Below are 13550 nucleotides of genomic sequence, written 5' to 3' on the forward strand. Positions count from 1 at the left end.
ATATGTAGTCTGTGTATATATATATATGCACATATATAGATAACTATTTTTTCCTAAAACACTTCTGGCTTCTTCCTCAGATTTCTTCTCTTATCTCTTTCCACCATTTCCCTCTTGTCAAAACCCCCTTAGGGGAGTGAATCATTCTTTCTAAGGGTGGTAACAAGTCCTAATCACAAGGCCCTGAATGTTCCCAGTGTTATGGGAAAATTGCCAAAATAGGATTAGGATGATTAGTTTCATGTTTCCATGCCTCATGTAGCTTTTCTGTTATAAGGATAGCTTAACAAACTATTAAAAGAAATAAATTGTGCAACATATTGTAATGACTCTGCTTTCCTGAATTGACTTTTGTTTCTATTGCTTTGATGCATTGTAGCTCCCCTGCTCCTTGATGCTACTGAACTTCCGGAACCTTCTACCATAGTGAGGGTTGTGGGAAATGCATGATTGCCATCTTGTGGCACCAAATGCTTCTGGCAAGGACCTGTGCAGCCTGCATCCTTTCTCAGTAGCAACAACAACCTAGTTCTCTCTTCAGTTCCTGGGAAATCCAGTTTTACTTTTTGATCAAAATTTCCAAGTTAGTTTATTTTATGTAAAAAAAAATAATTATGTAGTTGAAGTTCTTGGATGGACTCCAGCCTTGTTCATCCTCATAATATTCAGTTAGGATCACAAAGTTGTGATCACTGGAGTAAAAGATAATATGTATTTTAATAACTTCCTCAAGTGTAGGGTGCCTAACTTCCCTTGTGATTTATGTGGGCAAGGCAAAAGAAACCTTATATACACATTAAAAAATTTATTATTTAGTGTCACCAAGCTAGCAAAAGCTAGCTGTTCAAAACTTTGTAGTCAATCCAGGTGGAATGAATGTGAACATCTTAAACTGAACAATTATTACTAATTCCTATTAATGAAATAGGATACACAAACTTTCTGGCTTCTACTTGTTTCTCTTGTGTTATGCTTGCCCTATCTGTACCCCTGGACATAACCCAAGGCCAGCATGTGGTAGGAGAAGTTTACTTCTCCAAAAAGAGATGAATAGGTGGTTATACCAAGTTTTCAGTATCTTATGTTCTTCACCAGGAAGAACACACTGTTGATGGTGTAGTTTTCTTTGTCTTTGCTCTTAATTTCACTTAGGGTTTTTCTTCTTTGTTTGCTGCCACCATCAACTTACTGTTTTTTGGCCAGCAATTCCACATTGTCTCCAAGTTCTACTACAAGTCTTTTTACATCTCCTGGAATCATGCCATATGTTTTCTTTCTTACCCCTACACCCAATATTATCTAGTTTACAAGGTTGCATTCCTGTAGTAAACACATAGTTTGGCCACTGGCATCAGTGTCTGGATTTCCAAGGCATTTGCAATCATCATTTGCATGTACTTTTGGGGTCCCTCAAACAATTTTGTTTTTTGACAATAATCTTCAACATGTTTCTTGCTGATAAAATTCCTGATGTTATATTAACAGAACCTAGTTGTGCATGTCCTGGTTCTTGGGTCACTGAACTCTAAATAACCATCTCCTGGCTGACAGATGAACAGACAATGGTTTGGTAACCAGTAATTATCAATACCTAGTGTGGCATATCACTAGAACATTATCAAGATTACATTGCCACAGTCTTAAAGATTAGTCAGCAACTGTATTAATTGTCTTCTTTGTGATATTATAGTAGATGAACAGGGCAGTTTAAAGAGGTTGGGCAATTAAATTTGATGAAAGTCTTCCAAAAAAGAGTATGTATAAATCTTTTCAGCTATTTCTGCTGAATTTTCAGCATCAGATCTCACTGCTCACTTTGCCAGTCTGCAAAAGCAGCGAAGGAGCTGATTCCCAAAGCCAGAAGCTGTCAGTTATCAGCACAAGGGATGGGGCAGCTGGAACTCAGCAACAGGACACTGGGTGCCACAGCAGCCACAATAGTTCTGTCCCACAGCTGTAGAGGCTCTAGGATGCTCTAATGTATTTAGAGTGCTAAAACAAAATAAACTGCTCTTGCCCTCTGCTTTGGACATGCAAACTGTATCCCACTTCTGATTTGTGTGGGGCACAAGGTATCAGTTTACATTTCTGAATCTCTTTTTTATCTGTCCCTTCTGTAACCAGCACTGTTCACTCACTATTAAGGTGGGATTCCTGCTTATCATTAGCACCCGTTACTCAAGTATAAATTTTTATACCAGCCTGGAAAGAGTTCCTAGAATAAAATATTGTTCCTTCTCAAATCTTCCTGAAAATTGAGGTTCTGCAAGGAGTCCAAAACTTGTTAGGGTTATAGGATGGCAGGCTGAGGCTTCTGGCTGTTAAGTGTATGATTTAGTCTCACTATGAGATTGCCAGTTGCATTTTCCTTGTTTCTCTATATTTATGGTGCCATTTTTAATCTTTCATCTTGTACTTAGCTTATAAACGTTTTTTTTTGCTGAGACTGTTAATTATCTTACGTTTTCACACTATGTACCGATTTAATAACTTTGATCTCTATGTGTTGCTGTCAAGTATATGTGAAAAGTTATTTAAATATGCTTTAGAAGACCTTGGATTAGAGCCTCTTTCTGACCTTGCATAGTTGTTACTTTTTAGAGTAGTATTTAAAGTTTCTTTCAGATTGGGAACAGGAAAGAGTTTAATTCTTTCTGTGCTGGACCACCGTAGCATGGCACATGGTCTGTTATGATGTATTTAACATCCATTTGTTTGGTAAATTTTCTGGTGGCTTCAACCAAGAGTAGATTAGACTGGATTCACAGTGGCAGGACTTGAATGGTGTTCACTGTAAATGTCTGGATCACCTGGTGACTGAAAGGGTACATTTCCCAGCTCCCAGTATCTGTGATACTCAGTACTCTATTCAAAAAAATATACAAATGGAAAAGAACTTCTCAACATGTATTCTTTTAATCTCTGCTGTATTTAAAGAGCCATTTCTACAAAGCCTGTTACAACAGGTGTGTTCCCAGTGAACCTGAACATTCCTGAGTCTTCTGTGTCTCATTTTTTTTTCAGATTAATCGTGCCCCAAGCTTTGGAACGGATCAAAAAATAGACTATGATGTAAAAAAAGGTGTTCTGCTAAATGCATTAAAGCTTCTCAACATACGGTATCTTGTCCTCTTTTCTTCAGTCTGGCTTTATTTCTGTTGCTTTGATTTCTTTTTTTTTAATTTGAATTGGACTCAGAGAAAATGAAAAAACTTTTTCCACCTTCATATTTTCAAAATGTAAATGTTTCCCTTGCTATCAGTTTTGCTATAGAAATTAACCTAAATTTAATTTTTCTTCATGCATATATGCTTGCAAAAAATGAATGATAATAGTAATTTTTGTACTTATTTTTAAAAATTTTTCAAACACATCTTGAAGTTGGCACATGTGTGCAGTCATGAGTGTGTGACCATAAAGGAAATTTGCTTGAGTGATAGTGTCACATTCAGTCAAAAGTCATATCTCTCTAGAGGAAAACTTCGTAGCTGAGATATGTTGGAAAAAATCTACACTTCAGGAAAATAGATATAACCACATTTGTACATTAAATTATAGCACAGAGTCAGTATCCCTTAAAGTGTGAAAATATTGTAGCCATGAAAGTTAATATTAAGAAAAAATCTTAATGGATATTTAAATTCTAATTTTATATGATAAACATACAACTGACTGGAAAATACAGATTATGTACTTGATATGAAAGTGCATCTCATTTTGGCTGCATTGAAGTGACATTTCTTAATATCATCTGTGTTTCAGGACAAGTGATAAAAGGAGAAATTTAGCCCAACAGAAGGCTGAGGCTCAAAAGAGACTGTATGGCCAAGGGTCAGTGAAGAAACTGTTGCCAGGTTCCTCAGACTGGGAGAAGCAGCGCCACATACTGGAAAGGAGAAAACAAGAACTGGTAGGAAGGGAAAAAAAGTGCTGTTTCTTGCTCATGGTTTATATTCCCTTTTGTTTTAATTGTCTCACTTTCTTGATTTGTAGAAGGAAAGACTTGCACAAGTACGTAAACAGATTTCCAAAGAGGAGCATGAAAATAGACACATGGGGAACTACAGGTGAACTTTTTTGACTGTATTAGTAGGAAGTATTTAGTGTATTCTTTAGGAACAGTGGAAACAAGTATTTGGGGTAGATGATAATTTTCTGTCAAAAATGTGTAGGCATTTATAGAAAACATATACATGTACATCAGGTATCTTTTTTCAGACTGTTCTTTTCTTGGTTCCAAATTCTTCCATGAACTTAGGAATTTATATGACATCAGTCACCCTATTGTTTGTACAAGACATTTGCTTAGAAGACATAATTTTTCATATTCAGTGTATCAAGTATCATGATTGTATATATTAAATTTAATAATATATAAATATATTAATTGAAATAAATAAATAAATTTGTTATGGACCTGCTTTCTAATCACATATTATCATTCTTATCTTGGTGGCAGGGGGTGCAGTATGATTATTCCCCTGTAAAAACATCATATTTTAATTATATCTCTGAGGATTGCCAAAAATTCAGAAACTTTATGGGTGCTTCCATCATTTTGAATAGAGTTACATTTGAAATACTTTATTTGTATTTTTGGACTGTGATTTTGGATCTTGGTAGGCTGAAATACAATTATCTTCAGATTCCTTGGTAAAATATGTTCAAAAGAGGGTTTTACATTGTCAGTTACAACAGACATTGACCAGAAAACAATTTTGTTTTGTGATGTTTTTGTTATTATTTATTGATATTTGCTTCACTGAGAAGTGAAAGCATGACCTAGGAATATTTGGTGAAAGGGGGCAGAGTATGACTACCAAGAGATGATGGGAGTATTTGCCCACTCTTTAGAACATTCATCCAGGGTGTGAGAGGTCTGAGTTCACATATTATATTGTGAACTAGTCAGAATGCCTTTATTGCTGTTCTTTGCTGCCTGTTTTAGAGCTGATGTTCTATAATTCCCAGTAAAATTCTTATTTAAACAGATATTTCTGTGAAATTCACATTTTTGATGACTTAACATTTTGCATACAAAGAGTCTTTCTTTGTAACTTTAATTACATATTTTCTTGATGTATGGAGCTGAACAGTAAGGAAAAAACCTGTAAGTGTACAATGAAGTGATAAAGTGGTTATTTTTATGCTACTAAAAGGAAGAGAAGCACTATGATGCTTTAACACATTTTTCTTTTTGCTAATTTAAACATCTAGCTTATTAACTGATCACATTTTAAGTTGCTTATTCAGTCCTTGACTGAAAATCAGACACGTATTCTCTTTATTTAGCTGTTGGGTTAATGTAAACCAGTAAAAACACAAAAGTTTCTTTTCCTCAGGAAAAAGTAAAGTGTCATTTCATGAGGAATGTGCACTTGTAAAAAGGCAGAACAGCTTTGTGTTTTCCTATTACCATCTTTGAGAAAAGGCTGAAGGATTAGCAGAATATGAGAAGGAAAGTAATTTTGACTAGAGAAGAGAAATTTTATCTGACTGTTATGTAGCATTTTCTCCATGTGATATTCCTCAGCAGAGCAGGACAAGATTGTCTCAGGCATTGACATAGAATCATGCAAATTTTGGATGCTAATACTGATGAATAGATTAATATTGCACTCTGAATAAAAATTAGAGAAACCTCAGTCAAACTCAGGAGGTTTGGATTTATTCTGTGGATATCTGCTCAGCAGTTGGCTTAGTCCATGTCTGTCTGCAAGCACAGCAGCTCCAGTGGGAGTCTTGGGGCAGCTGAGGTAGGAGCCACATTTTCGAGCTCTTGTGAAATCATGAGGAATTGGAAAGAATGCACATGGCTTTGAAAAAGCCTCTACATGCAGTCTATTTGTAAATACATTAAGAATATTATCCTTTCTTTAAAGCATTCTTCTATGGCATTTTTTCTGCAGTAGAATCAACACCATTAAAAGGTGTTGACCAAAACTAAACTAGAACCTAAATCTCCTTTAAGTGTTTAATGCAAACTGGAACCATCATAATTTTGTTCTAGAACTGCCCTGAGACTAATGGTATCATATAATCCTTTTTTTCATTGCAACAAAATCCTCCTGGTAGATACTTTTTAAAGGAGAAAAAAAAGTCTGAAAAGGAAGAATGAGAAAAAACAAGAAACTTGTAAGAAGTTCAGAAATGATTCACAAATACATAAAAGTCACATGTCATACACTGTATTAGTGAAGTCCATGCCTTGCACAGTGCAGGCAAAATTAACTTCTGGATTACTCCTTACAAAACATTAAAAATTAGTCTTCCATCTTAGCATATTTCTGGCTGTGTTTCAGGTATTCATGACAGATGGATTGAAGTGGTTTTCTTCAAAGCCCATTGTTGCTTGATGAACATTAATAAATCACCATGTCCTGCTTCTGATATTGTCATAATCTCCTTACCTGTGATTTTAGAGAATAATGGCATGGCTGCTCTAATGGAAAATCAGTCACTGTATATATTTATGTACCAGTTGTTTTTTTTTTTTCTTCCTTATAACATCTATTTCTTCCTGTTAATTTTTTGGAAGATTTAGAATTCAAGTACAGTACATTCTCAATCTTTAATTCATATCCTGCCCATGGGATCAAAGCGATTGTTCAGATTTTCACTGTTTTGTGTCCTTTGATTGCTAATACAAATTGGTTTATGTCCCTTTATTGCTAATACAAACTATCTTGTGGCTCTGAATTTGACATAAAATATTTTGTTAATATTTCATGAATCATTCACACCTGTATGCATCACTCACACCCACTGAAATTTCTAAGCACTGCAAAACTGGGTTTTGGTATGCCTCTGGAATGACCTACATGGTATTTCTTTTGACTGGCTAATTGCTGGTTTAAACATGAATGTGTTCACTGAATTAAAAGTGGATTTAGAGAGCAATGTTCAGAGTATATGTTTTATGATTTGATATTATATAATTATTATGGATGGGATGTGTACATGTTAAAAAAGAGACTGTGTATTAGTGACATTACTTTTGTGTGATGAATGCCTCAGCTTCTATCTTAAACTCTCCTTTATTCCTTTTTCAGGCGAATTTACCCTCCTGATGATAAGACATTACTTGAAAAGTATGAGAGTTTGTTAGCCACTGCTTTCCAGACGTTTCTTGCTGGAAGAGCAGCTTCACTTCAGCGGGAAATGAATAACCCCTTAAAAAGAATGAAGGTACTAAAGTCCACTGAGTACTGGCTTTAGGAGTTACTTGTCTTTGAATTCATGACCTCAGGGATTAGTTTCACTATAATCATGTGTGATGGCTAATAAATAGTATTTGATAATGTTCCATGATCTTATTATTATTCTTTGTGCAGCTTGTGGGCCAGATCCTTGAATCTGGATGAACTGCAGTGGACCCAGGGTGGAGACAGGCTAAATGGCTTTAAGCTACTTTAGGATATCCCTGATCCTCAGCCTTACCCCTGGTCAAACCAGAGGTTGGCAAAAACTGCTTTTGAGCTGTTAATTGCCTCCTTCTTCCTCCAGTAATGTTCCCAGCCTATTCATCCACTTGTAAGGACTGGAACAAGAGATATCCTAAAACCAGCTCCACTCTTTTAAGGATTTAGAACATCCAAAAATTTTACCTGATTTGCCTACTCATTTTGTCAGAGACAGTAGGAAAACAGCTATTTTAATAACCAGCTAACATGATGTAATTTGAAATCTGAGAAATAATTTTGCATCTTTGTAGTTGGCAGCTTTACAGGAATCTTTGTTCAGTCCTTTCTTCAGACTTCTATTTTTAATAAATGTTAAGACTTGATTTTAACCCTCAATTTCACGTTGCTTGGAAGGAGAGATGCATGGACGAGAAGAAATATTTCTATTTTCTCCTATGGAGGAATTCACAGTCCTATTTCAGGAATTAGTAATCAGAGTAATTTCAAATTTCTACCACTTTCTGCTTGAGTTTTTGAAGGACAGAGTATGTCCTGCTTTGAATTAATAGTAATGAAATTCCCATTTCTAGGAGGAGGACATTTTGGATCTTCTGGAGCAATGTGAAATAGATGATGAAAAGCTAATGGGAAAATGCACCAGGCAGCGAGGACCTAAGGTATTTGACTTTTAGATAGCAATTTTTTATTCACTCCATAGACAGGTTTTCTGAGAATTTTAAGTGCGGAATTTAGTTAGCTGATCCTGCTGGAAGTTTTCTTCCTCAGACTGTAACTAACCCTTTCTATTTTTTTTTATTTTTATTTAAAGTATGGTTAGAGGTATCACTACCATTTGCCCCATTGAATTCCATTAAATTTTTATGGAAATATGTGTTCCTTCTTTCCCTCCCTAAACCATTTGGAGGAATTGCCATGGATGGCAACAGCTGTTATATGAGAGATTGATTTCAGTGTATGAAAGTATTTTTATATCAATAGTGTATCTCAAAAGAATGTTTTCATCTCTAATTGATTAGTGCCAAAATTAGGATTTTTGAGATCATGGGATAAAAGGGATGGAAAGTCAAAGAATTAATTATAATTTTGATTTATCTATAGCTTGCTCCCTTGCTAAGAGGGTTGTACAGTATATCTTGGAACCCATTTTGTATGCAAAATCTGCTTTTAATGTGAATGTATATTATTTTTATCTAATTGCTTTCTGCTTGTGTGCATAGTTCATGTGAGTCTTTGCCTTAAATAAACTGCATATCTCTAAGCCAGTAAAGATAAATAGTTTTGGCTTGGCTAGAATAAGTATGTTTTTTATATCCTGTAAACATTTTAGGTCAAGTCTGCTTAGAAGAGCCTACATCTCTGTTCTGAGCTTTGATGGATTTGTTTATGGATGCATGTAAATTTTTTTCCAGCATTTTATGTTTCTGATGACATGGTGTACAAATCTGTGGGTATCTGTACAAAAAATGAATGCTGACAATTGTTCTGAGCTTGAAGAGGTACTTTAAATATGTGCAAGAATCCAAAGAGCTACATCTTATTACAGGCGTGCATTCTGGAAAGAGGATCTACATGCCCAATCTGGTATTAAGATAGATTTGCAGGGACCTCATTAAAATATGGGGATTTTGTGAACTCGTGCTTTAACAGGAGTGGATTCATTTAAACAGGAGAAAAAAAACCCAGTCCACTCTAGCAGTATACTCAGTCCATGTTCTTACTGAGATTCTCTTCCTTGAAATTTTGTTTTCAGTTCTTTAACATGGGGTCAGTTATCCAAGTTTAACATCTCAATCACATTTTTCCCTTTTTTCCAGAAGCCTGTCTTTTCCCAGCAGCCCTTGGAGAGCATCTATCTGGTTTCCTGTATGCACACTGACTTGTTCTATTCTACCTCTATACTCCTTGCTCACAAGGCATTCCCAGGCTGGAGACTCTAAAATTTAATTAAACAATAATAGGGTACTAAGCCCAAATTGAGAAACCTCTCTCAATTAGTTTTAAGATGAATTTTGATTAATTTATGGGTAAGACTATATGCCATGGTCTTCTTTTATAGCAGGCAAATGGATTGTGTCGATTACAGCTGCTTTACTGGTACAATATTGTTCCTACTTAGAGGAGAAGAAACAATTGCTTATGACCAAAATTTTCTTTTTTTTTTTTTTTTCCCCTAAAATGGATGAAATCAAAACAAAAAACAATGAAACTAGCTAGTCCAGGGAGACTGGTTTTTTTCCTTGCACTGTGCACACTTGCTATGCAGGATTCTTATTCTTCCATAGTTTTATGGACCTGATAAATTTCTCAATTATTTAAACCTTTCCTACAGTGAAGACATGTAACCAGAGATTTCTCTGTCTGCATAATGTTCAAACTTCATCTTGTAACTATAAAATCCTACAAGTAAAGAACTATATGCATATGCAGGATCTAATAGAAGAAAACTAAACCAACAAAACAGCCACAGGACCGGTACATTTCATATCATGTAACCCAACACGAAAGGTTCTTTGAGAAGGTAATGGAGTCTGAGCCCTCTTAAATTCAGTGGCTGCCCTGCTGACAGAAGGTACTCTTAGGTCAGATGCACAGCCTTGGGTTGCACTCTTCCTTGAAAAAACCCAACAGTCAGGACTCAGAAAACTAGCAAAACAACTGGAATAGTTAGGAGAGAGGGGTGTGCTCCTCCTCATGCTCCTCCATACATAGATACATATATAAACATCTACATTTCCACATACATGTCTATACATAGGAAAGGTTGAGGGCTGTGTGAGTATAAATAAATGCAAGCTTTGCGTGTGACAATTATTCCATATTTTCTAGGAAATTCAGCCTTATTTTTATTTGAATGTGAATAGGAACTCAGTGTAGGAAAAAAGAAATCAAGAATTTCACAGAATGAAGGCATTTTTTCCTGCACTTAAAATATCACTGAGTTTTGCATAGATGGAAAAGTGCATTCTACAAATGTCCAGTTTATTTATAGCCTCTAGAGGGCTCCTGACACCTACACACTTTCAGGGTTACCCAGGTGTGCAGGACAGTGGACTAAGGAACTAAAATAACAAATATTGTAGAGTAAATGAGAAATTAATCTTAATTTCTTTGGTATAAGATCAGATGAGCTTAATCACAAAAAAATTGGGTTAGCATAAGGGTAAAATCAAGGTGATTAGATGTGCTAGGCAATCAGATATCTCATTAAGAGATCAGTTTATACCCAGATTCAGCTATTATTTGTCATTATTGCTTTTTGTAATTTCTTTGATTGTTTTATTCTTCTTTGTTAATTTATATTGTTTTTTTAATATTGTTTTATATTGTTTGCTGTAGAACGTGTGAGGTATATGTATATGATAAGAGAAATAAATCTATCTTAAAGGCCCTGTGAGCTATGATTAAAAATGTTTGTTATACCTTGTTGAACTCCTCAGGAATGTCTGATCAATATGTCTCCATCATACACTGCATTTCATGATAGGAACAGCTATTTTTATTTAATAAAGTGGTATGTGTTGAGGCACCTTACTTTTATCCCTTTGGCAGGCAGATAGATATCAACATATTCTTTTGTGTTACAACAATTGTCAGGGCTCTCCCCAATGCAATGTTCTTCTCTAACATCTCTTTATCTGGTCTAACAGCTTGGGATGGCATAAACACACTATTAGTTAGTGGCAGAAATCCCTTCCCTTCCTTGTCTGGAACAGAAGTTTAGGTAGCATCTATTTAGTTATAAAGTATATTGTGCAGCAACAGGATGTTTTGGGACTTTTTTCTGTTACCCTCATAATAAATCTAGGTGCATTACATTAGGAAAATTTAAGTTCTTCCTGAGAGTTTTCACTTTGACTCAAAGTATGGCCAGAAATTATGATTTTAATTTTTTTTAAAAATCTGAGCTTTAATTGTAAATTAGATGGATGAGGCCATCAGCATAGTTTCTTATATCTGAGAGTTACTGGAAAGAAAGTGTGTAGGAAAAAAAGGTAAGCCTACACATAAGCCTACTTAGGAGAACAGAACTGCATTTTTTGTGTCTGGCTGATGGTAGATGGAAGACAAAAATTTTTCAATTGTAGTTTCTGTTCTTGGATCAGTTTGTCTCCACTGTTTTGGTTTTTGTCTTGCAGTATCCTTGGTAATAACAAAGGATTAATTAGCTAATGACACTGAATCCCATGTGCATATGAGGCACCAAGAACCCCCAGCACAGCTTGTTATATATTCTTTGGTTTCTGCTCTCTGCAGGATGTGGATTAATCGCTTTTTAAAAGTAAAACAGCCAAAGTTCCTTGATGCATTTTTTTACGTCATCATGATTGTTTAGCTGTAGCTTCAGGTATTGCAAATATCAGTGAGGATCCTGAACTGTTCTGTATCAATTGATTTATGATTTCAAATCATAATTTAATATGTTTGGTAGTGCAATTTATACTTAAAATAATTCCCCCCCCCCCCTATATTATGCAGCTCTTCATGTGACAAAGATTAGAATTACAGTGGAATGAATTTAATGAAATATTTAAGCAATTATTTTAAAATTTAGGACAAACTTCCAATCCAATTTGGGAGGGTTTGTAGCTGTGCAGATTCTGCCTGAACCTGCCTGAATCAGGGATCTTGTGTGATAGTCAGCTGTTTCTTTGGGATTCAATTCAATTTCTTGGGTGTTTTTTTCCCCTTTTCTTTTTTTTTTAGCCCTTGTGTTCAATGCCAGAAAGTGCACATTCCTTAAGGAAATCTAGGAACCACAGCAGTGACAGCAGCTGTGATAGTGGTAGCAGTGTGTCAGAATCGGGAGAAGAAACTGAAAAGGAGGATCGCAATGAAAAAAAAGAGAAAAGAGTTTCATATGATCTTGAAGAAAATAAATACAAATCTTTGGAGCGATCAGGTAACTTCAATGATCACTTTTCCAAGGAAGTCTGGCACTGACCATGAATTATATTAAATTCTTCAGTCTTTTACAATGTGTTAACTTTGTATCTCAGGGTTAAGCACTGGTTTACTTGTTTCAGTTTCTTTAAACTGTTTTCTAAATTAATAGATAAACCATGTTATTTTTTTCTTTGGTGGTGTGCTGGCTCAAAGAATTTTATAAGGTAGTTGTGTATGTATAATGCTGCTTCTAAAATTTTCGATTTTAAAGCAGTATTTGTTTAGCTGAAAACTGAATTTAAAAAAATGGTGTAACTATGCCATAGCAAATGAGAGATACTGGGTCTGCAAATGTGGGATTCATTGAGCAAATTTTCTCTCCTGTTTCCATATCCTTATAGTCAGGTAACCACACACATGCATTTTGACATAAAGAGCAAATGCCCCCTCTCATAAATCTCATGCATGTTATAGTGGATTGGAGACTGCCTGATTAAATCTGAGTATGAGGAAGAAATAAATGTTCATATAAGTATGTAAATTCTGTATTACTGGGATCTGACACAAATGACTTCTACATATACAGTTGTTAGTCAACACAAATTGTAGTACATCTGTGCATAAGTTGACCATATGTGTTGTTAGTTACAAATTGAAAAATGTGTGTCAAGAAAATAATAACATCATTTGATCTGTCTGCAGGTAGAATGAACTGCAAACCTTCAAACAAAAATGCAAAGTCTCCATCATATTCATCCCCCACATCATCCACAGGTCCAATAAGGCGTTCTGTGAGCTGCCCTCGTTCCATATCAATACTCACTATGCAGTCCCAGGGAGCTGAGCAGCGCCCCTGTTCAGCCAAAGCGTGTCTCCAAATGCAGCGAACATCCTCAGTGAACAGGTCTCACTCTTTAAGTCGTAGCCCATCTTCAGCCAGATTCTCTCAGACAGCCACCTCGGGAACTATGAACTCTTCAGGGGTGAGTTAACACAGCAGTTGCATTCAAAATGTGTTTCATTTTTCTCTAAACCTCAATAAATACATTAGTAATTTTTGCCACATCAGAAAACTTGAGGTACTGTAGTCAAGATTATTTTGACAGACACTTGAGCATATAAGATCTCTAGACCTGTATGTGATATGGGAGAGTGCCAGTTGTGATGTCTCAGTGTTTGTGGTGCAGCAGTACAGATGATACATTTTGTGGAAATGGGAATCTTAAGAGAATGGCAAACCTT

General features: G+C 35.5%; 1 protein-coding gene across 5 annotated transcripts in view; it reads left to right on the forward strand.

Moving 5' to 3' along the window:
* The window catches only part of TTLL7 (tubulin tyrosine ligase like 7), a 66330-nt gene that overhangs the window by 34495 nt on the left and 18285 nt on the right, over positions 1-13550 (forward strand). For all 5 annotated transcript variants that reach the window (XR_001523182.3, XM_015636689.3, XM_015636690.3 and 2 more), the window contains 7 exons: positions 3025-3119; positions 3763-3910; positions 3994-4067; positions 7053-7188; positions 7994-8080; positions 12129-12324; positions 13011-13291. Coding sequence is in view for 4 of the 5 variants with exons in the window: in XM_015636689.3 (XP_015492175.1) it covers positions 3025-3119; positions 3763-3910; positions 3994-4067; positions 7053-7188; positions 7994-8080; positions 12129-12324; positions 13011-13291 (1017 nt within the window). In the remaining variant the exon portion in view is untranslated. The remainder of the gene's footprint in view (positions 1-3024; positions 3120-3762; positions 3911-3993; positions 4068-7052; positions 7189-7993; positions 8081-12128; positions 12325-13010; positions 13292-13550) is intronic.

The sequence above is a fragment of the Parus major genome, chromosome 8 (assembly GCF_001522545.3).
Source record: "Parus major isolate Abel chromosome 8, Parus_major1.1, whole genome shotgun sequence".
In the NCBI taxonomy this organism is placed as follows: Eukaryota; Metazoa; Chordata; class Aves; order Passeriformes; family Paridae; genus Parus; species Parus major.